The following is a 26,338-nucleotide window of genomic DNA, read 5'->3' on the forward strand; positions in this document are numbered from 1 at the left end:
TCTCGTAAATTTTGCGATGTCTTTGGATTTGCTGGGGAAAGATACCCACTTAACTAGGCTTTGGGGGTATTTTTTTTTTTTAGATAAAAAGTTTTATTAGTTGTATGAATTTTATTTGACCTCTGAAATTAAAATTAAAAAATTATCTGAGGTGGTACACGGGGTTGGTTTCTACTCAAACGCCAAGTCTGAGCAGATGGGAGACTTTTTTGAGAAGGATGCTAAGGAATGAGGGCTTCGTAAGAAATAACCTCATGATCGGGGCAGTGGATGGAAAGAGGGGTGTGGTGCCTCTGTCTGGCCAGTTCATCTGCCCTGGATAGAATGTGGGAGATTTCTCTGGAGATGAGAAGGAAAATAGTATTTGTCATTTAAGAATAAGCCAGTATAATTTGTGCTAAGTGATTTAGTAAGATTTTTGTGTGTAGTTGTCCCTTGGTATCCATGGGGTTTGGTCCTTGGACCCCTGCAGGTAACAAGGTGCCAGGATGCTCCAGTCCCCTATGTGAAATGGCGCAGTGTCCACATGTAACCAGTACGCATCCTCTGCGTACTTTAAGTCATCTCTAGGTTACTTTTGACAACGAATGCAATGTAAATGCTGTGTAAATAGCTGCCAGCACACAGCAAGTTCTAGTTTTGCTTTTTGGAACTTTCTGGAATTTTTTCAAATATTTCTGATCCATGGTTCGTTGAATCCGAGGATGCAGAAACCACAGATACAGAGGTGCATGATAATGTCTGTACCTAATGTACATGATGTTATCCAAAGATTTAGGAATATTGGCCTGAAATGGGCAGAACACTAACATCCTTTGGATTCCATGTTAATGTAAATGCTGTCAAAAGCTGTTGGTCAAGCACATTAATTTGGACTGTCTAGCCTATTTCTATTAGTGTCCCACACAGATACGACTTTTGGAATCAGAGCCAGTGTTTGCTAACCCCAGTGAGCAGCCCTTTACTAACAATGCAGTTGTTCTAAAAGTTCCACAGAAACTTAATTTTCTAAAATTCTGTTTCTTGAAAGAACTATCATGGGAAATGAAAACGAAGAGAATTTTACATAATGAGACTAATTTGTAGATGTTATGCAATAAAAATGTTCCGTGCAGGTAAAAAGAAACCATCACGTAGCAGGTGCCCAAGAAATAGTTGCAGGATGTTGACCATGCGTCAGTTTTTGTTTTTTTTTAAATATCACAGTCCTGCAAAATAGATGGCTCTGTTTCCATTTTATCAATTTATTAAGTTGTCAAATTGTTAAATTGTTAAACTGAGGCTCAAAAGGGTAGCTAGTAGAGATCACATACTTTTCACATAATGGAAATGATTACTCTGGATTCTCAAGTCCTCATAAACTTCTGTGTAAATGCATAATTCCCCGTAGACAGCGTGGATATCCAGATAATGGAACTGTTGCCCAGAGCAGTTGTGGTAGTGCGTCCTTGGAGACCAATGGCATTCAGCCAAGACATATGAAAATGCTTGATGAATTTAAGAAATTGTTACCCGAAAACTGGGCTCGCCTCTGGGTGGGCGTCGAGCCAAAAGACACAGCCAAGCCAAAGAGTGGAGAACGCAGGATTTATTACTGGCAGCAAGTATGGAGAACACTGGGGATCTTGGCCAGAGATCTCCTGAACAACAAAAGTAGGGAAATTTTAAGCTAAGGGCATGTGCATATTCATGAAGGGGCTTGGGCGGTCGACAGGGTCCAAGCTTTAGTTAGTTGATTGAAGTCAGAAATTCTAGGTCGGCGTCATTCTCCCTTAGGTTCCAGTTGATCTGGTGGTTGAGGCTTCAGGCCAGTCTTTACCACTGAAACAGAACGGGAGATCTTTATAGTGGATTATCTTTGCTGTTACTTCTCTTGCCTGATAACAGTCCCTGTTTCTGCATTCTTCTGTTCCCTTAAGATCGTTATTAGTGAGACCTGTTTAAGGGCAAGCTTGGTGGCCAGGCTTAGCTCCCCAAATGGCTTGGACCAAGATGGCTTCTCTTATGTCAAGAAAGCCATGCCTGGTTCTGTTTCTCCAGGGACCCCTGCCCTATCCAATAAATAGTACCATATATAACGGCCAACTAAGATCTTGGTCCCTTGTAAGAAATTATCAAGGGACCACATTAATTGTTTGACTTAGAATCCACTGTTTCTGAAAACAGCGTCGCCAACAACTTCACGTAGTGAGGGAAATTGTGGATGATAAGAGAACATTCAAACACTCAGTAGCAGTAAGAGGAAATTGACAAATGAGCTTTTCTGTAGTTTTAGTGCGTCATGTTTTCCTCCAGAGGATGGAGAGCCTGGGTTGGGCAATGGGTAGGCAGAAGGATTAAGTAATAGGATTTAGTGGAAGAGATTACAGGGGATGCTTTCTGTAGGTTCTGTTTAAATAGGTCACTGAGAAAGGCATTGTTTTTATATGAATTCCGACTTAGAAAATTCTGTTCCCAGTTCCTCCTAGGAACGTCCATTTGCTATGTTCAGTTTTCAGTGCAAAGGATTCAAATAAGAGAAATACTAGTGCGTGTATCTGCACTCATTTCTGCTTGTTTGGTTTATAGTGTTTAAATTTTCTTTCAAGCCTATTGAAACCTTTTCACTGAAAACCACACCGGTTAAGAAATCTTCGTAAATAAGCCTCTGTTGCCCGTCACCTTGCTTTTCATTCCAAAGAATAACAAAGACTTGGATTTGCCGGACTTAGATCAAAAGGATGTCACGAGCATTTGATGAGTAAGGAGCTTAAAAGCAAGAGAGGATCAAGCAGAATTAACGGAGACCCAGTAGCCAAGGGATTCTAGAAGTATCCTCTAGACACCAGTCGGCTAATAAACTGCCAAGCGTAAGACAGGTATAGAAGGAGAGAAATTCCTGGCGGTAGGTGGTCCACGTGCTTCAGGGGCAGGTGTTAGAGCCGAGGTTCAGCCGAGAGCTCTGTGCTGTCACTGACATGTGCTCAGAGTTACAGTAAGATGGACCTTTTTCTTCTGCGGGAAATAAGTTATCTCCAGCCTGAAGCTCAGTCCCCAGCTGGTCTGACTTTATCAGCCTCTCCAAGTAGCTGTCTGCCCTGGAACACTGATGGAAGCCAAGCTCCAACACAGCAGCACCCAGTGTCGCTCAGCGTGGAAAACTGGCCCGTCTGACAGGCAGGGACACGAATGGATGCCCACAGGCCAGGGAGAACCACGCAGCGGTGCCCTGGGGCCGGGCGAGCCTGGGGTGGCCACACGACAAGACATCAAGTATGTCAGGCCTGAAATGCCGAGGCTATTTTGAAGAGAGATTCTTTCTGCTCACTAGTTTCTGCTTGCCCTTCATTCATTTATTAAATCTCCTTTTAAGGCCCCTGGCATTTCTTTGCACAAGCATGTTTTAAATATATCCCCCAAGCAAGACTCAACAATTTTTGGAATAGGTTGTGTTCAGGAGCAGGAATGTAAATATTCTCTTACTTCAGGAGTTCTTCACTTGTCCAAGTGTGGAGCTGAGTGGTGACTATTTGGTTCATTATTTGCATTCTGAATTAGAACTTACTGAGACCGTCATGTTTTGTTATAGGAAGTGTTCAAAGATGCTGTCATTGGGCAGGTGAGAGTGAGGGCTGTGGTCTGAGTCAGCTCGTTTCATAGGACCTGGAGGTGGTGATTCAGCCTCCTACTTTGGATTCAGTCACACCTTACAGGCTAAACTGGGTTGGACTAGTTTAATACTGGGAGGAGGCCCTGTAGGGTTTGAAATATTCCCACAGGAAGTAAGATTACTGTAGACTTTGGTGATTCTTTTCTGCCAGAACCTGGTCTGCCCTCAGGCTGCAGAACCAGAGGTATGAGGGTGTATACGCATGTGAGGGTGTGGGCGTGCACACCAGGTAAGGTGTGTGTGGCCGCAGGCAGGGCCCTGACGGTTCTTAATTGTTTTTAAAATCATAAACTTTTCAATTTGCGAGGCAGAATCAAACTCCTTATTTCCCTTAGTAAATAAACTTAAAACGTTGAACTCTGAGAGCATGAATGGGTGGCTTCTAAGCATTCTCACACTTTAAAATCTTGAAGAACTCACATGGCTGCTTTTAATCCATCTGTAGCCAAGCGAGTGAGTTAGTGCCCACATCTGCTGACTCCTTTTAGTATTTTTCTGTGTATTTTTCCTTGCAACTGGGGAATGCAGTTTAGCATGTAAGTATTGAGAGGAAATATCTGCTTATTTTATTTTTTTAATCTTTTATTTTTTAATTGAATTATAGTCAGTTTACAGTGTTGTGTCAATTTCTGGTGTACAGCATCATGTCCCAGACATGCATATACATAGATTCATTTTCATATTCTTTTTCGTTACAGGTTACTACAAGATATTGAATATAGTTCCCTGTGCTCTACAGTAGAAACTTGTTGTTTATCTGTTTTATATATAGTAGTTAGAATCTGCAAATCTTGAACTCCCAATGTGTCCCTCCCCCGCGTCCTCCCCAGTAACCATAGATTTGTTTTCTATGTCTGCAAGTCTGTTTCTGTTTTGTAAATAAGTTTATTTATCTTTTTTTTTAGATTTCACATACAAGTGATATCTTGTGGTATTTTTCTTTCTCTTTCTGGCTAACTTCACTTAGAATAACCATCTCCAGGTCCATCCATGTTGCTGCAAACGGCATTATTTTATTCCTTTTTATGGCTGAGTAGTATTCTGTTGTATAAATACACTACAACTTCTTTATCCAGTCATCTGTCGATGGACACTTAGGTTGCTTCCATGTCTTGGCTATTGTAAATAGTGCTGCTGTGAACACTGGGGTGCAGTTCCCTCCAGATATGTGCCCAGGAGTGGGATGGCTGGATCATATGGCTCCATGGTGTGATGGTGAGCACTCTGAACTCTGAATCCAGCATCTGCTGCTCTTTGATAGGTCCCTCTGTTTTCTTGCAGCATCTCTTCTTTGGGCTCATTTGTAGACTCAGAGTCTCATGTTACTCTCTGACAGCAGTAGTTTAATAGTTTCTACCAGAGTAAATAAGCTGATACACCCCCCCCCCGCCTTTTTTTTTTTTTAGCGGGAGAGGGTGGTATTTAACTCCTAGATTTACTTACAGTTTACTCTCGTAAGTTCACTTAAATGTAGGCCCTGAAAAAGTTACTCCTCTACCAAAATCAGTCCCATTCTCTGTGCTTTAATTAAAGTCCATGAGACTATTATGGGGTTAATTGCTCTTTGTGAAGCAAAAGTCTCAATTCATTTAGGTAGTTTTTAAAAATGTCCAGTATTAGATTCTAATCTTGAAGCGCTAACAAAGCTTGCTGTGAATTACAGTGTTTCTCAGCCTTTGCGTTCTGCCTTGTTGCTGGTTGAGAGTCCCTTTGTAGAAAAAAAAATCAGAAGAATGTTTGAAGTAAGTTCGGGCATCTAGTTTGGAGAGAAGGGAAAGTTACCTTCATAGCTTGTTGCTACCTTGGGGCTCTTGGCTTTGTTTCTCCAACAAAATGTACCCAAATATGAGCATAAAGCAATAGCTACACCCAGTTACACAGCCGTGGGTGGGTCTCCTTCACGTTCAGGTTTATTAGGGGGAAAGGGAGGATCATATTCCAGATCTTTTTTTTTTCTCTGAGGGGCGGGTCCGAGGGGAGATGATTTTTCCACCAATAAGAACAGTAAGAATATGCTAAGCCTGAACATGATTTAGTCCAAACAGTCATCTTCAGGAATTTGTTATGCTAGCTGTCTTAACCTCAAAGGACAAGCGAGGCATCTGAATGTATTTTTTTTTTAATTGAAGTATAGTCAGTTACAATGTGTCAATTTCTGGTGTACAGCACAGTGTCCCAGCGATGAGTACACAGACACATTGAATGTATTTTCTTACTGTGTGACCTCTCTGAGCACAGATGTCAGTGGCAGAGTCGGTAAGCTGTGTTCTGGAGGGCAGAGGTTATGCTTAGACTAATCTCCAAGTAAATGGGTTTTTTTCTTTTTCTTTTCTCTCTCTCTTTTTTTTTAAACTCCCACAAAATCCCTTTCGGTTTCCTGCCTGCTGCTGAGTACATACCAGTTTTCCAGCGGAGCCCGAACAGCATGAGCCCAGGTGTCTGCTCAGTCTGTGCCTGTCCCTAGGCAGTGACGCACGGCGGAGACAGTCAGACTTCAGGGCGGGCTCCCGGCTCACGTGGCTCTGAGCAGCGGCCTCTTTCCCCACGTGTTAATCCACCCCTTCTCTCCCTCACACCACCTTCACCTCCTCCCTGATGACCTCAACTCCTGCTTCCAAAGGGTTTTGAAGCCAGCAGGTGGGAAGACTTTCTTTTTGCTACCAAAGATGCAAACCCACCTTCCTCTGCATCCACGTAGCCGGCTCGGCGGGAATCCTCTGTCCACCTGTCTGAGGCCGGCCCCCCTCCTCTCCTGTCCTAGATCTCATCTCAACTCCTACCTCAGAAACTTCCCTTCTCATTAGAGTAAACTTTTCTCTCTCCGCAGATCTTCCTCATTGGATTGTAAGCACCCTGAAGCCTCTTTATTAATAAAACAACACACCATTTATTTATTTTTATAGTTAGTTACAGTGTGTCAATTTCTGGTGTACAGCATCATGTTTCAGTTATGCATATGCATACATATACTTTTTTCACATTCTTTCTCTTTATAGGTTACTACAAGTTATTGAATGTAGTTCCCTGGGCTATACAGTAGAAACTTGGTGTTTATCTATTTTATATATAGTAGTTTGTATCTGCAAATCTCGAACTCCCAGTTTATCCTTTCCCACCCCCTTCCCCACTGGTAATCATATGTTTGTTCTCTATGTCTGTGAGTCTGTTTCTGTTTTGTGAGTAAGTTCATTTGAAAACAGCACACAATTAAAAAAAAAAACCACGCTTTTTCCCATCTCCTGCCTTATATCATTTCTTTCTTCAGAGGCTGAATGTCTCAAGAGTTGTCCACACCCTCGGTGTTCATTTCTTCCCTCCACTCCCATCTGCCGTAATCCGCTCACACCACTTCTGCCAGGGTCACGAGTGATTTCAGGGTAAATGTGTATGAATCCAGTGCATGTTTTCCAGGCTTCATCCTGCTGCTCAGCATTTGGCCCTGCTGACCGTCTTTTCTTGGCGAAATGCTCTTTTTCTTTTTTTGCCCTACTTTTCCTCCTGGTACTGGGGCGGTTGTGGCTCAGCGCCCTTTCCAGACTCGGCCCCTTCTGCAGGACAGTGGATAGGGGCAGGGGGTGGTTCTTCGAGGTCCCCAGTTTGCCTTTCTCTCCTCTCTGTGTGGACTCTCGTCCATTCCTCCGCCCTGGTTCCTGGAACCAGTGCTGTAAAACTAAGCTCCGTGCATTTGACCTTCTGGGTATCTCCCATCCGTCCCCTCTCCCCACCGCTGCCCTGTTTTTCTGCAAGGCATCCTGGGCTCTGCCTGGACTCTGGCGGGGCACTTTTCACCACTTTAAGTTTCTTCTCCTTCTGTCCTCGGATCTGACCCTTTAACCTCTGAATCCTCCTTCATGCATTTCAGTGGTTTTCCATAGTTCTTGGCAAAACATTCAAAATCTTGGAAGAAGTTCTTGAGATTCAGCATCACTGGGCTCCCTGCCATCCATCCAGCCTCATCTGTCCCCGTGGGGCTCTTCCACCACGTGCTCTCCTGGTTTCCTCCCAGCTCCCCTTGGAGCCTTGAGTTCCCTGCTCCCTGTCTGCGCAGCCGCCTGCGCTTAGCGCCTCAATGCCCTGCACGTGGTAGACGCTTGTTAAATACTGAGCGAATGGATGCACTGCTCCTTGGTTGATGGGAGAATTATCTGTAATTAGCATACTAAAGCACCAAGTTATGCTTTCTCTGATTACATTTTGTTACATTGTTTACATAATAGGTACTTTAAAAATTTTAAAAAAATTCTCATTAAGAATTAAAAATTCTTAAGTTTTTAATTAAAAATAATTTAAATAAGTTTTAAAATTAATGAAATTAATTTTAAATTTTAGTTAAATTTAAATTTAATTCAATTTTAAATTTTAATGAAAAATTTTAATTAAATTTTTGAATTTAATCAAAAACTTATTTAAATTCAAAAATTTAATTAAAAATTTAAAAAAATGTTAGTTGAAGTATCCAGTGGGTACTTCTCAATAGTATAGCAGCTATTGGATACTATTAGTACCTATTAGTGTCTTTCTTAATAGCACACCATTACCCTGTGTACATGGCTCTTTATACAAAGTTTCACACGTCCTTTCACAAGAATCCTCTATTGAGACCTTGGACAAGTCAGTGGGTTCTTCAGATCTCATGGCAGCAGCAACCCCCCAACTGCCCACTCTCCCCTCCCCCCATTTCCGGATGCTTCCTCCGGATGACTGGAATTCTAGATGATTCTTGGTAATTTCAGATTTTCATTTTTTGTGGACGGGAACTGAGACCCAGGTTTCTGGATGTGTGTTCAAAGTCACAGCAAGTTTGGACTGAATCATAGGACACCTGAATCACAGCCCTGTTCATTTTTTTTCCACCACAGTATCACCTTTCCCCTCAAATATGTAAAAATTGTCTTTAACAGGTCTGTCCAAGTTTTAAAATATACATGAAATACACGGTCGGCCCTCTGGGATCGGTAGGTCCCAGATCTGCGATTCAGCCGATCAAAAATACTACACAGTCCATCTGGGGCTGGTTGAATCCACTGATACGGAAACGCCAGTACCGTGAGGACAGTTAGGGACTTGAGCATCCGCGGACTCAGGGATCTAGGGGGTTCCTGGAGCCAGCCTGCCTCAGAATCTGAGGGACCATGGTGCAGAGCATAAAGTTTACCATCTTAACCATTTTTTAAGAGGACAGTTCACAATATTAAGTACATTCACGGTGCTGTCAGCTGTCACCACCATGCGTCTCCAGAACTCTTCCTCTTGCAAAACTGAAACTCTGCGCTCATTAAACAGTAACTCCTCAGTCCTCCTCCCCCCAGACCCTGGCACCCACCATTCTACTTTCTTTTTCTTTTTCTTTTTCCAATTGAGAAACAAATTGTTGCTCAGTGTCCTTTCAGGTGATCAGATATCTCAAATCACAAAGTTTATATAAGTGGTTTGGATTTTAATTAAAAAAAAATCTGTTACCGAAATAGTGTCTTTTCCAGACACCATCATTTCATAGTGTATTCTAGAGTTAGACCAGCATGAATTGCCGCCACCCCCAATCCTAAATATGTTCTTTACCGCTAGATTTAAACAATAAAAACCAACACTGGAAAAGAGTGAAAAGGTCCCCTGTCTCCTGGTTGGGGGCATAAGGCATATTTGTTTCTGTGATATGTGTTTGTCTTGTTATATAGAATTATGTTACTGAGGGGTTTTTTTCCAATACAAAATGTTAATAATTTTGAAAGAAAATGAAAGATTTATTAGAGACAAGAGGATTTCTAAGTTGGCTTAGTTGCCAACTTCCCTGATAAGAATCACCTGCTGGAGGGGGCGAACCTTGTTAAAAATCAGATGACCGAGCCTTCCTCAGTCTGGATAAACCCATTCCAAGTGTGGGAGCCGTCTGTGTAGTATATGCCGATGAGCACTGTTTTGGTGAGAAGCTGGAACTACGTCTTATTTCTTAGGGTTTATTTTTCTGAGCGTGCTGGGGCGCACACACGTTCACACGTACGCTTTCCTGTGTTTCTTCATGGGCGTTAACTGTCACCATCATTTTCCCCAGAATGCCTCTGTGCTTTATCTTGATTTCTCAGCTTCACCTTGGATGTTCCTGTTTGATTAGTTCTCAGTTTATAATGCAGCATATTGCCTGGGCTTTGCACGGAGACAGACCTGGGTTCAAGTACGGACTGCCTCTTGTCAGATTCTGCTTTGTGTTCAAGTTATGTAAGCGCCTTAAGCTTCATTTTTTTCCCTCTGTAAGTTCAGGATGATCACACACCCTACTGCTGAGGGCTGTTGAGAGGATTCAGTGAGATAATGCTTTTAAAGCCCTCAGTGCATTGCCTGCTGCAACAGTAGGTATCAACATAGAGTAATCCCCGCTGTGGTTTTTGTTACTGTTATTATTTTATAAGACATCCAGCTGGTAACTTTACCACAAGCTGAAGAAGGGAGGGTTCAGAACGGAGGAGCAGTAATTTATGCTATTTGAAAAGCTGTCATTTATGGTTTGTATGTTGTTTTCACTCTATGCCTATTTTCCAGATTGTTTTCAGCACAGAAAAGCCCTCAGGAAACCTCAGAACCGTGTGTGTGTGTGTTTAGGTGATGGAGGAGCTGTGACGTGTCTTGTTCCGTGTGCGCTTTAAAAAAATTTTTTTTTAATTGAAGTATATAATCAGTTACAATGTGTCAGTTTCTGGTGTACAGCACAGTGTCCCAGTCACGCATATACATACATATATTCCTTTTCATATTCTTTTTCATTAAAGGTTATGACAAGATATGGAATATAGTTCCCTGTGCTCTACAGAAGAAGTTTGTTTTTTTTTAAATCTATTTTTATATATAGTGGTTAACATTTGCAAGTTTCAAACTCCCAAATTTATCCCTTCCCACCCCTTCCCCTGGTAACCATAAGATTGTTGACTAGGATTTGGTAATCTTCTGCCTGCACTAATGGATTCTCCCAGCTGGCTTTTATCAGTGTCCCTTCCAGTGAGTGCCGATGTCCATTTCCAAGGGCTTTCTTTCCAGGTGTTTTGACTTTGTGTCACGTCCCTCGCAGTTGGGCTCTTTGGTGTTTGACTTGATGTAATGTGGAAGCTTTAGGGTGTCTCTTGTGCTGGTCTTCAGCCATTTATGACTCTGTGTAAATCACATTCTCTCTTGGAATCCTGTCTAGTTCTTACGTGAGCTAATATATTCGCAAAGTGTCTGAGGACTGCAGAGTTACTTTGGGGTGTTGATAGCAAAAAATCTCTTACACAGTTTTAATATTCTGCTAGTTTGGCTGTTGGTGGGTGGTGATATCTTTGTATTACAGATACATGAAAAAATATACATATATCAATATAGATACATATGAATAGCATGTATATTCATCTATATAGTGTGCATACTGTGTATGTATATGTGTGTATATATCCACATACACACCTGTATATAAACGCCCGTGTGTATATGTATATGCATATAAACATATATGTATATGCTTGTGGGGGTGTATTATATCTGCTTACTCCAGGGAGAATGGTCTTTTAAGATGAATATTGTAAGAGACATAAGAACTACTTTTAGCCAAAATTATTTTTTACTGTGGCAATAGCTGCTTTATTTGATACCTTTTTGTCCTACATTTTGGGAACAAATTAAAGGCGCTCAAGCATGTAAATGAGTGGTTTACACTTTTTGGCCTTACTTTCAGCTTCATCGTATGGCCTTATCTTGGTTTTATATGTCTAATTTAAAAACTGCCTTATCACTTCATGTTTTTATTTCTTTGTAAGCCATTTTTAATCATTTAATGAAGAAGAGGTGGGATATAAACAAAAATAAATGTTTTTAGAACGTGCCATCCAAGAAGATTGGGTCATTCAGACAAGATTACCTTATACAAGTAAGAGTTGGAATGGCTTTTTTTTCCCCCATGCAAGACTAGTATATATGATTTTAGGTGGCGGAGGGTTACATTATATCATTTTGAAGGGTTTTCAGAAAACAGGGAAATCAGAAGAGTGAATGCTCGACCGTCTAGTCTGTAATTCAGGAACGTGGCTACCCACAGCTTAGCGGTCTTTGCTTTGTCAAACCCAAGATGGAATCAAATTTCCAGTTAAAGTTCCACAAAAAGGAGAAATTACAGGGTAATGAAAACTTTGGAATGAAAATGAAAATCTCCCGGAGGTGGGAGAAAGCTGAAGTTTGTTCGTAAGGGTTGTGTGGTCCCAGGAAGGCAGCTTCTGGAAGCTTCTAGAAGGCAGGTAGGTCACAGCACGTGCACCTTCTGGAACCTTCAGACAAACAGAGAGGCAGGGTGGGGGCTGAAAGGAGGCCCTGGGGGAGGGGTGGGATTCTGAGCACGTTCCGCCTGCGGCTTTTTCAGAGTGGTCTTAAAAAACTTCTTGCTTATTTGTTCATTTTTGTCCACTGCATCATGTGAATGGAGGGAAACCACTGAAGTCTTAGTTCCTTTAAAGTGTTAAATATGACGCTAGGAGAGGTGACTTACCCCAAATCAGGGCATTACACAGCCGCCTTTGTGCTGAAGCGACTGTGTCATCCTGAAGGCAGCTTTTCTGTTTCATTCTCCGAGTTGGGAACTGGGTTCTTCAATGACTGTATTCATTCTCTCGGGGATGACTCAGTGTTTGCTTTTCTCGCTGATGGCAGGCTTGCAGGACAGCATGCCCCTTCTTGTTGGGAGATTTGGCAAACGCAGAAATGCTGCTTTCTGTGCCTTCAGAGTGTCTGAGCTTTATGGAGACCAGTTTTTTGAACTTCAGGTGTCTGTTTTGGTCGAGTCTGTTTTACACACCTGTTTAGTAATCTTGACGTTGGCAGCGTCTTTCTGATGCTTCCGTCGGAGTAAAAAGTGTTCTTTGAGAGGTATGTCATTTACCTCTATTGTTGTCAGTGGGTTTCTTGTTCCCCTAATCAACGTAGGGTTCCTTCTCAGGGATCTAGGTGGTGGCAAGGTGAAAAGCACTAAGGAACTTCCTAATAATTTCCTAGGAAGTAGGTAGGTAGATAGTGGTCAAATTTCAAGATTTTGAGCACTTCAGAGTCCTTTAAAAGCTGGAAGTGGATTTCTTTGGAGGTCTGCTTTCTCAGCAGATAAACATCAGAGTGCAAATTGCTGTTTACCTTCCTAAGATTAATGATACATTTCCAAAGAGTTTCTCATGTAAAGCGCCTGCTAATAGTGCTCAGAGTAACTGCATGTCTCCCTCCCACCCTGCCTCTGAGCCCTCCCACTCTGTCTCCAGATCCCCAAATGGCCATTTTGAGAAAGCCAGAATGCCTGGGGAGGGTAGAGAGAGCCTTTCTTTGGAAGTGGAGAAGCGGGTTCTTAACTCAGAGATTTTTGGAGTGCTCTTGTTGAAGGCTTTCCTGTTTCCACATGGACGTCTGCATTCTTGCAGTGCTTTGTTTTTTGAAAGGACGGTTTCCTGACTGGCTTCTGGCCTTGCGTTAAGTTTCCAAGGACCCTGTTTGTTCAAGGAGTATTTGGGAAGTCTTTTCTTGTCTATTATGTAGACACAGCCCGCTTCCAGTGAGCCCTGTGGCTTAGAGGATCATACAAGTCTCACTAATTAGAAAGAGGTGCAGTCTCTGCTATATGACAGTGTGTCTGCGTGCATGTGTGTGTGTGTGTGTGTGTGTGTGTGTGTGTAACACAATGCTTGTGAAGCTATAAGCTAGTGCTTACTTTGGTCTTTCATGTAGGATTCAATTTACTAACTAACCAACCTGCTTACCGACTCATCTGTAGGTACTACTGAGCGTCTGCAATGTCGATGCCCCTCTATGTCAGCAGAGGGGTAAGGTGCAAAAGTTTACTAATACCATGTGGTTCTTGCAGTCCTGGAAGTTGACCAGTTGGGAGAAACAAGATGTACCTGCACATTACACAGTGAATCTATAGGGCAAAGAAGGATGTGATTATTCCAAATGCCAGATTAATGGGCCCGGGCCCAGGCCCAGGAGTATAAGGAGTTCAGAGAACAGAGAGAAAAATGAGGGCTGGGGAGGTTAGGGAGGGCCCCATAGAGGAGGTGGGACCTGATCTCTGCCCACAGGATGAGTTAGGTTGTGGAATACAGCAGTGTCTGGAAAGGGCGCCTGCAGGGCGGTGGGGGCTGTGCCGTGGGAGTGACCGGGAAGCGGGCGTGAGCTCTTTGTGTCCGGGGAGAAATGCCGAGGAGATGCTAGTTGGGTTAGAAGAATCCCATTGAAGGAGTGGAGCTTAAATCAGTTAAATGGGGCAGATACTCCTATGTATTCTGATTACGAGGAAGTTGTCGAATTTGCTGAAAGTTTATACATTATGTTTTATTTTCCTTGTTCCGTTTGCTTTGGCCAAAAAGGGTGTCTCTCTTTTTTTAAAAACTGAAGTTTAGTTGATTTACAATGCTCTGTTAGTTTCCGGTATGCAGCATAGCGATTCATTACACACATATTTCATTATGGGGCTATTCCAAGATGTTGATATATTCACTGAATACTGATATATTCACTATCTTGTAATAGACACCCTATATAGCACAGGGGATATGTTGATATATTGTATCGATGCCCTGTGCTGTACAGTAGGACCTTGTTGTTTGTCTCTTTTATCGTATGTAGTAGTCTTTATCTACAAATCCCAAACTCCCAATTTATTCCCCCACCCTTTTCCCCTTTGGTAACCATAAGTTTGTTTTCCATACCTGTGAGTCTGCTGCTGGTTTATAAATAAGTTCATTTGTGTCATTTTTTTAGATTCCACATATAAATGATATCATATGATATTTTGTCTTTCTCTGACTGACTTAGTATCATAACCTCCAGGTCCATCCATGTTCCTGCAAATGGCATGATTTCATTATTTTTTATGGCCGAGTAGTATTCCATGGTAGAAATATACCACATCTTCTTTATCCAGTCATCTGTCCATGGACACTCAGGTTGCTTCCACAGAAGTTTCTGAGAGAAGTGAGCAATGTTAGAGGTTTGATGAAAATCTCTGTATTTCAGCACAGGTGTAGTGTTAGTGTTCAGTGCAGGAGTTGTTCTGTAAATAGACACACATGAATTTCACATTGAATCAGCAAGCTAGGGATGTAATTAACACGGTGAATTTTTTCCTAGGCCGGACCTGATAGACATGAATACTGTTGCTGTTCAAAGCAACCTTGCAAATTTAGAGCACGCTTTTTACGTGGCCGAAAAAATCGGTGTCATAAGACTTCTGGATCCTGAAGGTGAGTGACCGTCTCGATTAGAGGGAGCCTGGCTTGAAAGTCTGATCTGCAGAAATTTGTCAGCATTTTGAAATAATTCATGTTGCTGCTTTCAGATGTTGACGTCTCCTCACCTGATGAAAAGTCAGTAATAACTTACGTGTCATCTCTCTATGATGCATTCCCCAAAGTCCCTGAGGGCGGAGAAGGCATCGGTGCAAATGTGAGTACTGATTTTTCCGCCCAGAAGCTGTTCACTCAGAAAAGACCGGTTGACTGAATTCTCTGATAGTGCTTGGTACAGGTTTAAAATATCGCGTATTTTTTAAAGGATTTGGGTTATTACACTCTTCAATAAATGGATACCATGTGCATTTGAAGGGCGCCATTCCACTATTGCAATTGAAGTAGAACGCAAAAAAAGTCTTTGTGTTATCAGTATAGTAGGCTGTTCAGAATTGCATGTCATTTTATCTCCTTTTTAAAATCTAATTTTATTTATTTAAAAAATATGTTTTATTTATTTTTTTAGGGGGAGGTAATTAGGTTTACTTATTTATTTTTAGATGAGGTACTGGGAATTAGGTTTACTTACATCTTTTATTTTTAGAGGAGGTGTTGGGGATGCAACCCAGGACCGTGTTGCGCTAAGCATGCGCTCTACCACTTGAGCTGTACCCTCCCCCCTCACTTGAGAAGTAAAAGCTATAACCGCTCCAGTAAGAGGGTTTCACTTGCTGCTGTTTTGCAGCTGCTCTGTTTGGTGTCCTTCTGTACGTGTAGAATATCTCACTTCTGAAGTCACTTTCAGGTTTATTACCTTAGGTGATCCCAGGAGATAATTGTTTTCTGATTAAAAGGTGAGGCTTGGAGGAAGGTGATTTGATTTGAACAAAGGAACAGAGCTACTTCGTGGCAGGGCAAAGTCTCTGACATGTAGCTTTGGGCTCTTTATTGGTCCCCAGGGTTTGTGCAGTTCATTGCAGCCATGTGTTTTGTGCCTGTGCGTTTCTGGAGGAAAACAGGACACGCTGTCGTGGGTCGTGTGTCTGGCGGGGAGCCCCCCTCACCCTGGCTGCCCCACGCCTCCTGCAGATACCTCCTTTATTCTGAATTGCCACTTTTGGGAGGGGGGCAGGCGGGATAATTAGGTTTGTTCATTTATTTTTAGAGGAGGTCCTTGTGCATGCTAAGCAGGCGCTCTACCACTGAGCTATACCCTCCCCTCCTCCAACCTGTTTCACTTAGAGGACCTAGGAGCTCCCCTCTCTGGTCTCCTGTTTTGCCTCTGTGTGCTGTCGTCGTAGGCATATTTCTCTTCTCTCCTCTTGTTCTTTGTCCCGAAGGCTGATCCCCGAGTGACTTGCTCCCTCGCTCCTCCTCCCCTCCAGTGCCTGCCAGTCATTCAGGGCTGAGCGTTGCTCCAGAAGGTTCTAGCGGCCAATCCTTGCTTGATCTCGCAGCGTCCGCCCAGTTCCTCACTCTCAGCCTTTCACGTAGAACAAGGGTGCGAGCTGTCATTCAGGGTTCTGTCTCCATTTGTTTTCCTCTTCCCGTCAATTCTGCACATTGTCACCAGGTTAGCCTGGACACGTTCCGGGCTGCACACGGCTGGCTGGATGGAATCTGCCGGGCCGTCCTGACATCCACAGCTCGGCACGTGTTAGTTACCTGTGTCTTACTGGTGACGTCCCAGCACAAACCGTTTGTGGTGTCCAGGGCGTTTCTGTTTCAGAGTCCTGACTCCCCTTAGGACCTCCCCCGTCTTTTATCTGCTGCTTCCTGCACCCACCAGCAGTTACTGGTCATGTTAGAACTGCTCAGGGTCCCCCTTTCCCAGGAAGCCTCGAGGGACCCTTCTGAGGCACAGTTTTGCTTGCTTGGTGCTTATTTCAATGCCACACATATACAAACTGCTTCAGTTACCTCAACGCTTGTTAAATGCTGCTTTTCTTTTTGCTTAACTGTCTATATTATGACTGTCTCTTGCCTCGTCATCTAGACAGTAACTCTGCTCAAAGGTATTATCTTCAAGTATTGTGTTCTTATTATAACACTTCGCACAGTGCTTTGAACAGGATATGCACTCATCAGATACTTAATTGAATATCACAAGTGACAATCTTTCAGTCCTCCATTTAAAAAAGAAAGTTTTCTTAATGAGGACTTGAATAACCCCGCCATACACATCTCCTGTAGCTTTCATCGCCATCTCATTTCCTACATATTGCATAACTCTTTGAGTCTCAGATTTAAGGTGGACTTGGGAAAGGCTGGCAGAGATGGAAACTACCCTGGCTTACACCGTGTATTGAATGCCTGGGGGAAAAAAACCAAAATTGATCACAGTGTTTTTCCTGCTACATTTCAGTGCAGCCTCAGAAGACTTCTCAGCCCGGTGCTTCTGGGCACCACGAGGCCTGGATAAGAACTGGCACTCATTAAGCCAGTCTTCGTGGTCAGATGTGGATAGCCTGCTTTTAAAGCTGTTTATGTGCAAAGGGTTGAAACTGGGTGGAAAGTAAGAAAACATCCAGCTGGTCCTGTCAGGCTTAAAGCGTGTCCATCCGCAGAATGACCTGTGACCCAGTCATGTGTGCTGTGAATGTTAGTGTCTGCAGATGCGGACGATAACACATCTTCTCTGCCGTTTTCTTGTTCCAGGATGTGGAAGTCAAATGGATTGAGTACCAGAATATGGTGAACTACCTCGTCCAGTGGATCCGACACCACGTGACCGTGATGTCCGAGAGGACATTTCCTAATAATCCTGTAGAACTCAAGGTCTGTGTCCCTGTAGACGTTGAGAGGGAGGGGCTTATGGTGAAACTTGCAAATAATGCCAAACGGGTCCTCTCATTTCCAAAGTTCAACAAGCATTGCCCTTGACAAGCTACTGATCAGTAGATACGTTTAAAAAAACTTATTCAATTCCTATTATACAGAGAAAGTAGAAGTAAACCTGATTCTGTTTATTTACCTTAGATCTGAAAGAAATGTGTATAGTCCCTGAAGTTTGAGTTGTTGAGAGTTAAAGGTTTAATTTGAGAGGGTCTCTGGAAGTGACATTGCCAAGTTGTTTTTGGTGCACGGGAGCTGCCTGGAGCCGGCAGATGGCCCAGGCAGGAGGGGGTCGGAAGCCTGTCCCAGTACGGCCATGGCTGGGCGTGTGCCTGTGGTCGCATCCTGTTAAAAAAACTGCCCCAGAGGCTTCTGTTGTGTGGCAGGAGGTGCATATGATATTTCACCATGAATTCGAAAGTACAGACCTGACTCGCAGTGTCAATGAGCTCATGGTTTGGTAAACATGTACTCCTGCCCGAGAACCTCAGTCCACCTCTCTGAGGCCAAGACATTAGAGAAACATTAAAAGACAGTACAGATATATAAACTTCCTGAAAATAAGTTGTCCCGTTTTGTATGTAGTTCGTCGTAGCGAAGTACTGTGCTTTCTTTCGAGACGTGGATAATGTGAATTATTGGGTCTACATTCCTTGAATGTAGACTTGGTTTTCCTGATCGGACTAGAATGACAGAAACAGACCTCACCCAGGATGGGCCCTGTTAAAGTCATTAATTGCGTCCATGTGTCCGTTCAGAACGTCTGCGGAACAGCTTTTGTTCCCGTTGCCGCGGGGAGTGTGTCCTTGGCACGCAGTTCCTTGGCGTGTGTTGATGTGCTGCTCTCTGAGTTCTCTGCATTGCTTGTGTGGCGTCTCCCTGTGCGGATGGGAGCTCCCTGGGCAGGAGCGCTTTCCTCCCTCCTCTGTCACCGCATAGACTGAGAACAGTGTTTAGACATAGGGGCATTCCACGCTTACCCACCGCTGGACATCCTGAAACGTTGCCGAGTTTGAAACAGTTTTTCAGATTTCAAGCTCCACTCACTTCCAGATGGATTCCTGTTGTCCAGACACTTGGGCAAATTCATGCTGGCTTCTGATTAATGCAGAGTTCTAAGTAATTAAAGAAGTTGGAGTGACCACACAGATTCCTTGCTGGTGCCTAGAATAGAACGTGACGCAGGAAAAAAAAATATATCGAGGGGAAAGACCAAGTAATTTTGTTAGCCAGCAAAACTTTGAATGGAATCCTTCGGGGAAATCTGCCTGAAGATTTGCAGGGACTTGTTTTAAAGCAGCATGAATTGGTTTGCAATAATTAGTCTACATTCTAATTATTAAATGTGGTGACACTGTATCAACATAATTTTTATAAGGTACTCTTTTAAAATTGAAGCACAGTCAGTTACAATGTGTCAATCTCTGGTGTGCAACACAATTTCCCAGTCATGTATATGTATATAATACATATATTTGTTTTCATACTCTTTACCATTAAAGGTTATAAGAAGATATTGAATGTAGTTCAGTAAGGTCCTTTTAAATAAATATAATAAACATATTTAAGAGATTCCCAAGTTAATATCTATAAATTAGATAGTAATTTAATTATATGGTTTCAGCTTACATGATAGTAGCAACAACCAAGAGCATGTGTCTTCATTCACTACAGGAGCTGCTTAATTTGGCCAATGGGACATTAAAACCAAATTTTACTCCTATTTATCTGATAAGAATTCTGTTTTCAAGGATAGACCATGAAATAGAGGAGAATGTCCCCCACCCCCTATTATGGGAATTGCATCAGATTATTTTTCTAAAACCTAAAAGCTAAAGAAGTGCAGCATTTGGAAAGTGCATCTTCAAAAAAAAATTTTCTTTTTTAATGAAGGTACTGGGGATTGAACCCAGGACCTTGTGCATGCTAAGCACGTGCTCTACCCCTGAGCTATATACCTTTCCTACCAGCTTCCCTCACCCCGAAAATGCATCTTTTAAAGGATAAGTCTTCTTGTTTGGACGAAAAGAGTTTGATAGTGGAGCTGCAGGAGACACTGCTGTGGTTTTTACTATCCAGATCCTTGTGTGTCACGTGTTGAATCTGGGCTCACAGCAATAATCACACCCTTCTCAGACCTCACACAATCTGGTTACCAGCTGGCTGGGAATTGTCGGTGTCCCAAGTGTCCACCGAATGCAGGTGACAGAGGAGACAGCATCTGAAGTGTCCACATGATGTGATGATGAAAACCAGTCTTTGAAGTTTGTCTCTCTGTTTATTTTTCCTTTCATTTCAGGCACTTTATAATCAGTACTTACAGTTTAAAGAAACAGAAATTCCACCAAAGGAGACAGAAAAATCAAAAATTAAACGCCTATATAAATTATTGGAGGTGAGTGGAAGCTTCCTTTGTGTTGTCGACATCATCTTTATTAATAATCTCTCTTTATTTAAAAAAACATAAGTTCTGACATCTTTGCTTCATGTTAACTTTTTTTTCTTTTCTCTAGATTTGGATAGAGTTTGGACGCATCAAACTCCTTCAAGGTTATCACCCAAACGACATAGAAAAAGAATGGGGGAAGCTCATCATCGCCATGCTGGAGAGGGAGAAGGCTCTGCGTCCCGAGGTGGAAAGGTGATGGGGGTGTTTTGTGCCCTGGCTGTCGCGATGGGAGGGGGCTCTTCTCACGTGGGAAGAACTTAAGCTCTGGAGACTGGCTGGCCTGGGACCAGCATTGATCTCCTTTTCCACTTGCTTGGCTGTGTGACCTTGGTCTTTCTGCTGCTTCATTTTCTCATCGAGAAGCTCTTCCTTGGGGTTTGAGGACTTGACTCAGTGGAGGAATGTCAGAGAGGGCCTGCTAGGCTCGGTTGGCGCATGAAGTCTCATTCAGTATGGTGGCTACCGCTTTTTTTTGATTGGTTGTTTTGTTTATTTGTTTATTTTTTATTGAAGTGTAGTTGATGTACAGTGTTAGTTTCAGGTGTTCAGCAAAGTGATTCAGTGATACATCTGTGACTGTTACATAAATAGTATATACACGTATAACTGTTACATACAACAGCTATTCACACATCTGTGTATAACGGGTGGTTACAGTTTTAAAGTCAATCAGGATTACCAGTGAGGAGTTCTCAAACTGATTTAAGTCTCCAAGGCCTGGGTCTGGACACTCATACATAGACCAGCAGTTAACTTAGTTTATTTCTTGATACATTTTTGGCTGTGGCCCTCTTCCCATGGGGCAATGAGACCTCTATTTGTTTTTTTGTTTGTTTTATTTTTGGGGGTGGGTGGTTAGGTTTATTTATGTATTTATTCTTTAACGGAGGCACTGGGGATTGAACCCGGGACCTCACGCATGTTAAGCATGTGCTGTACCGCTGAGCTATACCTTCCCCGCAAGACCTCTGTTTGAAGGGCAGTGAGGTGGCATCTGGAGAACACTTAGTAAATGCCGGCTCACGTTCGCCTCATCCCATGTCCACGAATGCACTTACTCCAGAAAGTCATCACTGACCTCAACCTGTCTCTCCCACTATACCCACATGCCCAGGAAGGTACCATGTAGCCCTCAGGAGACGTCTGGGGGACGGATCTGTCTCCATCGTAGTCTGTGCGTCGCAGCCTGACTTGTGGTGAATGGGGCTTGTGGCCTGAGTCCATGGGCCTGGTCTTACAGCCTGGAGGCCAGGACAGGTGTAGCCCTCAGGCCCGTGGTGTCACACCTCCCATGTCTGCGGGGCAGCCACGCTGCCTGCCTCTCAGTAGCCCTGATGTGCCAAGGCCCACCCTGCCCCATTAAGGGGTCTTTGCACCATGCGTTCCTTCGGCAGGGAAGTCAGTTTCACCCTCCCCATCTCTCTTGACTCCTCATCTTTCTCAGATCTCAGCTCCCACGTCGTTTCCTCCAGAGACTTCCCGCGGCCTCCCAGGCTGGTCCAGGCGTCTTGGTTGTAAGCTTCCTAGTTCACGTGTTGTTCCTTCCTAGCTGCTGTTCCTTATCTCGGTTGTAATTTTGTGTTCATTTCTGTGATTGCTGGGATAAGGGCTGCCTGTTCCACAGCTGTGAGCTTTCATTACGTGAAGACAACCCCCCCCCTTTTTTTTGCCATCCCTTGTGTTGGCAGACTTAACACCGGGCCTGCTACACAGGGGCCCTCAGGGTCCTGAGGGTCCCTCATCACTTCCACATGAAAGAAGTATGCACTGATGCATTGAAGATGCAGGAGCAAGTCTGTGTAGTGAGGCCTTCATTAAATTACTGATGAATCTAATGCACTTCTTAAAGTACATTATTATATCTGCACAACTGGATCACTAGAACCAGAACACGCCTGGACTACCCAGGAGGGACCTTTCATGGAGATGATTCTGGGTGGTTAGAATACTCAGCTTATCCTCTGAAATAAGGGCAAATACGCCAGAGGGGGTACATGGCAGATGTCCGTCATCAGAGTAGCAGCTGGGTTTGAATATATGTTAATAAAAGATCATGTGGTTGAGTTCAGGGTCCAGGAGCCAGTCAGTCCTGGATGAATTATTAGCTCGGTTTGCAAGCCAGGGAATCTCAGGTTCACTAAGCTCTCAAAGCTTCAGTCTCGTCGCTTGTAAACAGGACATAATACTACCTACCGCATTTGCGGGTTATGAGTGTGTCTCTAAAATCATCAATTTCCTGACACGTCACAGCTGCCGAAGAAACGTTAGGCGCTGCTCTTAGTAATTTGTGCTTTTCTGTGCGCTGACTATACGTGACAGGGCGCTCTCGGATTCCCCTTTGCTTTCTGAAAAGCACAGTTATCTCCGTCCAGGTGGAGAAGCAGCAGTTTGGCTTTGTAGCATTGGGCGTAGGAAAATATTTCGGAGCTGGGCTAGATAAAGCCTTCGTTTTTCTTGATGCAACAAGTTTTTTGGCAGGAAGTCTGTATTGCAAAATAATAACTGTGTGGCATGGGACCACATGAAAGACAAAAGAGAAAGAGCCAACGTTCTTACGCCAGGCAATCACCTCTAGAAAGACAGAACAAGCACAGACAGATGGAACTTGCAAGCATCACACTGATATTCTGCTTAGTGCTTGGCTTTTAAAAATGCGAAGGAACTTTAGTAACGCATAACGTCCTTGGGAGCACGTAAATGGTAAATGGATACTTTTTCAGGACATTGAACCTCATAAACGAATGACCTGGTGGTTACCCTGGAAGTGTCTGTACTTGGTTTACTGTCACACTCATCTGTTGGCAGGCGCTTTCCCGTCCCAGGCTTTAGCCCTGTTGCTCAGTACCGACCTGGTCCTTTCCAGAAGGCTGTGGTCAGGCTCTGATGGATTCTTCTGGCTGACAATTGGTATTGCCAGACTCCCCTTTGCTAATGGTCGCTGGGCTTCGGTGAGACATCTGAGTTGTTTTTGAGGCGGTTGCAGGCGGATGACTCTGGGTGAAAATATTTGGCAAGTCTTTTCCAGTGACGCCCCGAACAACCTGCCTTGTTCGTACATGCCAGGCTTCCGTGCAGGCTACAAAAGGCAGCCCTCTGCCAGCAAACACAGGGCTGGAGGCGAGACTCTTTTGAATAGCTATCAGCGTATTTATTTGCTGTGTGTGGAATATGCATCTTGGAGCCTATTTAAGGAGCCGTTAACGCTGTAACATTCAGCCGCCCCTTTTCAGTGTTAGAAGTAGAAGTTTTTGCAGACCGTCTGCTTTCTAGTTTACTTTTCACGGTCAAAGAAGGAGCATCATTTCAGGGGTAAAAATGCACAGCAGTAGTTACAGCTACCATAGCAGCGATTCTGTGTTCAGTAACACGACTAGCACCCGAACCAGTCTCGATTCAAATGAAAATCTCCTCTCGGTTCATTGTGGTCCGACGCTGATCAACTCCTGCATCAGCTTTGGCAATGAATCTGTCGATGGTCACAGGTACGGAGTCGCTGGTGTGGGATCGTGTTTTGCTTCCGGTGGGCTGCTTTTTCCAGGGGTGGCGAAGACTGCGACTTCAAAGGAGAGGCTTTATGTTATTCTGTCTGCCCCTTCTCTTAGGTTGGAAATGTTGCAGCAAATTGCCAGCCGAGTTCAGAGGGACAGCATCATCTGTGAAGACAAACTGATACTTGCCCGCAACGCTCTCCAGTCTGTAAGTCAGTTTCAGGAGCCGCTGGGGTTGTGGTGGAGGTGGCTGTGCCTTCAGATGAGCTAAAACTTTGCCTAACATTGGGTCAGTCTGTCTCCTGAAACCTAAAGTGTGTTAAAGACTATGTTCCCTTTGCGCTCTTGAGGGAAAACGGATTTTTGAACCAAAAGGGAAAACAGAGAACACCCAGGTAGCTTTCTGCCCCAGTATTTCGAGTTTTATATTTGAGGCTAGTTTTGAAACTTTGTTTCACAGAATTAATACTGAGTTCTTCTAAAACACAGGATTCGAAAAGATTAGAATCAGGGGTGCAGTTTCAGAACGAAGCAGAAATTGCCGGCTACGTCCTTGAGTGTGAGAACCTGTTGCGCCAGCATGTCATCGATGTACAGATTCTTATCGATGGGAAATACTACCAGGCAGACCAGCTGGTGCAGAGGTGAGAGCGGCACCCTCTGTGTGACCGTTTCCTGGCACCTGGGAGGAGAACGCTGAGGGTGACCCTTCCATGAAATACATTTCTCGGGCTCTTTTTTGTTGAAAATGCGTGTCACGTTAATTCTGTTATGTGCTGGTGTGTTAAGTAGGTTTTGTTCTTCAAAGATAAGTGCTGGGGAAAATTCTATGATACATGCATTATTTACTGCTGTAGTAACTAACATACAGTTGAAATATTCATGTGTGGTTTTTGAAGAAGGGAAAATCCAAGGAAAGTATCCTTTAAGTCAGTCTTTCAGTTGTCTGTTTATCTTATGAAAATATTCGTAACAACATCTTGGAAAAAATGTATGTGTATAAAAATCTGTGTCTCTGAGAAGTAGGTTTCAGGGTAGGAATGGAACCTTTCTAGTTGTTTTATATACATATATATATATGTATATAAAATATATGTAAATTTACAGATATATGAGCTATATAAAGCAAAAATTATAAATGATGCTTTGACCCAGTAATTCCACTTTTAGAAATCTGTATTAATTCTTAATGTAGAAAATATCTTTAAAAAGCAGAAAAAAGAGAAGATATCTAAAAATATAGGGAAAAAAGCTTTTAAGTCAAAACTACTTTATCGTAACAAAAATTTGGACCCCTACATGCCAAATAACAGGAAAATAATACTATAGTGGAGTAATCACGTTCATTATCAGTTACACTTCTGAAGATTATGTGATAATATGGACAGTGCTTATAATAACAACGTTTAGTGAGAAAATTCGTGATATAAAGTTTTAGCAATGTGATTAAATGCCATTTTAAAATAGACTTTGTAGGGGGAAGGTATAGCTCAGAGGTAGAGCGTGTGCTTAGCATGCACGAGGTCCTGGGTTCAATCCCCAGGACCTCCATCAAAATAAATGGATAGATCTAATTACCCCCCACCCCAAATTAAGGAAAAAATAGGCTTTGTGTATTTGAGCAGTTTAGCTTTGCAGAAAAGCTGAGTGGAAGGTGCAGAGGTCCCAGGTCTCCTCCCCGGCCCCTCTCCCTGTTACAAGATCCTGCGTTAATGCGAGGCCTTTGTTCCGGCTGTGGAGCAGCACTGACACGCTGCTGTTCATTAGAGTCCTTGGCTGCCCGTAGGGTTCACCTTTGTGAAGAACGCTTCTTGTATTCTAGCTCATCCCGTGTGTGTTTCTCTTCAGGGTTGCAAAACTGCGTGATGAAATTCTGGCCCTAAGGAATGAATGTTCCTCAGTGTACAGCAAAGGCCGCGTGCTGACCACCGAGCAGACGAAGCTCATGATATCAGGCATCACTCAGAGCTTGACACAGGGGCTGACACCCTCCCTGACCCCGTCCAGCGTGACCTCGGGCCTGTCCTCGGGGCTGACGTCTCGCCTGACCCCGGCTGTCACTCCCGCCTTCACACCCAGCGTCCCACCAGGACTAGTTCCCAGCTTCAGTTCAGGAGTCGAGGCGAATTCCCTGCAGACTCTGAAGCTGATGCAGATCAGGAAGCCCCTTCTCAAGTCATCTTTGCTGGATCAGAATTTAACCGAAGAGGAGATAAACATGAAATTTGTTCAGGATCTTTTGAATTGGGTCGATGAGATGCAGGTAAAAAAATATTTACTTTGCCTGAGAATCTCAGTCTTCTATTTATTTTTTTAAATTTTTTTGGGGGGAGAGGTAATTAAGTTTATTTATTTACTTTTAGTGGAGGTACTGGGGATTGAACCCAGAACCTTGTGCATGCTAAGCATGCGCTCTACCCCTGAGCTATACCCTCCCCCTGAGAGTCTCAGTCTTGATACCAGTTTTTTTTTTTTAACCTGATATCTTTCTGTTGAAAGGTGCAACTGGACCACACTGAATGGGGATCAGATTTGCCAAGTGTTGAAAGCCATTTGGAGAATCATAAAAATGTTCACCGAGCTATTGAAGAATTTGAATCTAGCCTTAAAGAAGCGAAGATCAGTGAGGTATGTGAATTTAAAATTTGTATGAGGGGGAGGGTATAGCTCAGGGGTAGAGCATGTACTTAGCGTGCAC

At 43.3% G+C, this 26,338-nt stretch overlaps 1 protein-coding gene across 21 annotated transcripts in view; it reads left to right on the forward strand.

Moving 5' to 3' along the window:
- Nucleotides 1–26,338, forward strand: part of DST (dystonin) — a 435,317-nt gene that overhangs the window by 246,543 nt on the left and 162,436 nt on the right. For 18 of the 21 annotated variants that reach the window (XM_072944761.1, XM_072944766.1, XM_072944764.1 and 15 more), the window contains 9 exons: nucleotides 14,771–14,883; nucleotides 14,979–15,085; nucleotides 17,527–17,646; nucleotides 20,003–20,098; nucleotides 20,217–20,344; nucleotides 23,755–23,848; nucleotides 24,130–24,284; nucleotides 25,489–25,903; nucleotides 26,140–26,268. In XM_072944761.1, coding sequence (XP_072800862.1) covers nucleotides 14,771–14,883; nucleotides 14,979–15,085; nucleotides 17,527–17,646; nucleotides 20,003–20,098; nucleotides 20,217–20,344; nucleotides 23,755–23,848; nucleotides 24,130–24,284; nucleotides 25,489–25,903; nucleotides 26,140–26,268 — 1,357 coding nt within the window. Of the gene's footprint in view, nucleotides 1–14,770; nucleotides 14,884–14,978; nucleotides 15,086–17,526; nucleotides 17,647–20,002; nucleotides 20,099–20,216; nucleotides 20,345–23,266; nucleotides 23,635–23,754; nucleotides 23,849–24,129; nucleotides 24,285–25,488; nucleotides 25,904–26,139; nucleotides 26,269–26,338 lie in introns of those variants that run through there. The other 3 variants (XM_072944773.1, XM_072944780.1, XM_072944781.1) reach the window with 1 other exon arrangement.

Source organism: Vicugna pacos, chromosome 20 (genome assembly GCF_048564905.1).
Source record: "Vicugna pacos chromosome 20, VicPac4, whole genome shotgun sequence".
In the NCBI taxonomy this organism is placed as follows: domain Eukaryota; kingdom Metazoa; phylum Chordata; class Mammalia; order Artiodactyla; family Camelidae; genus Vicugna; species Vicugna pacos.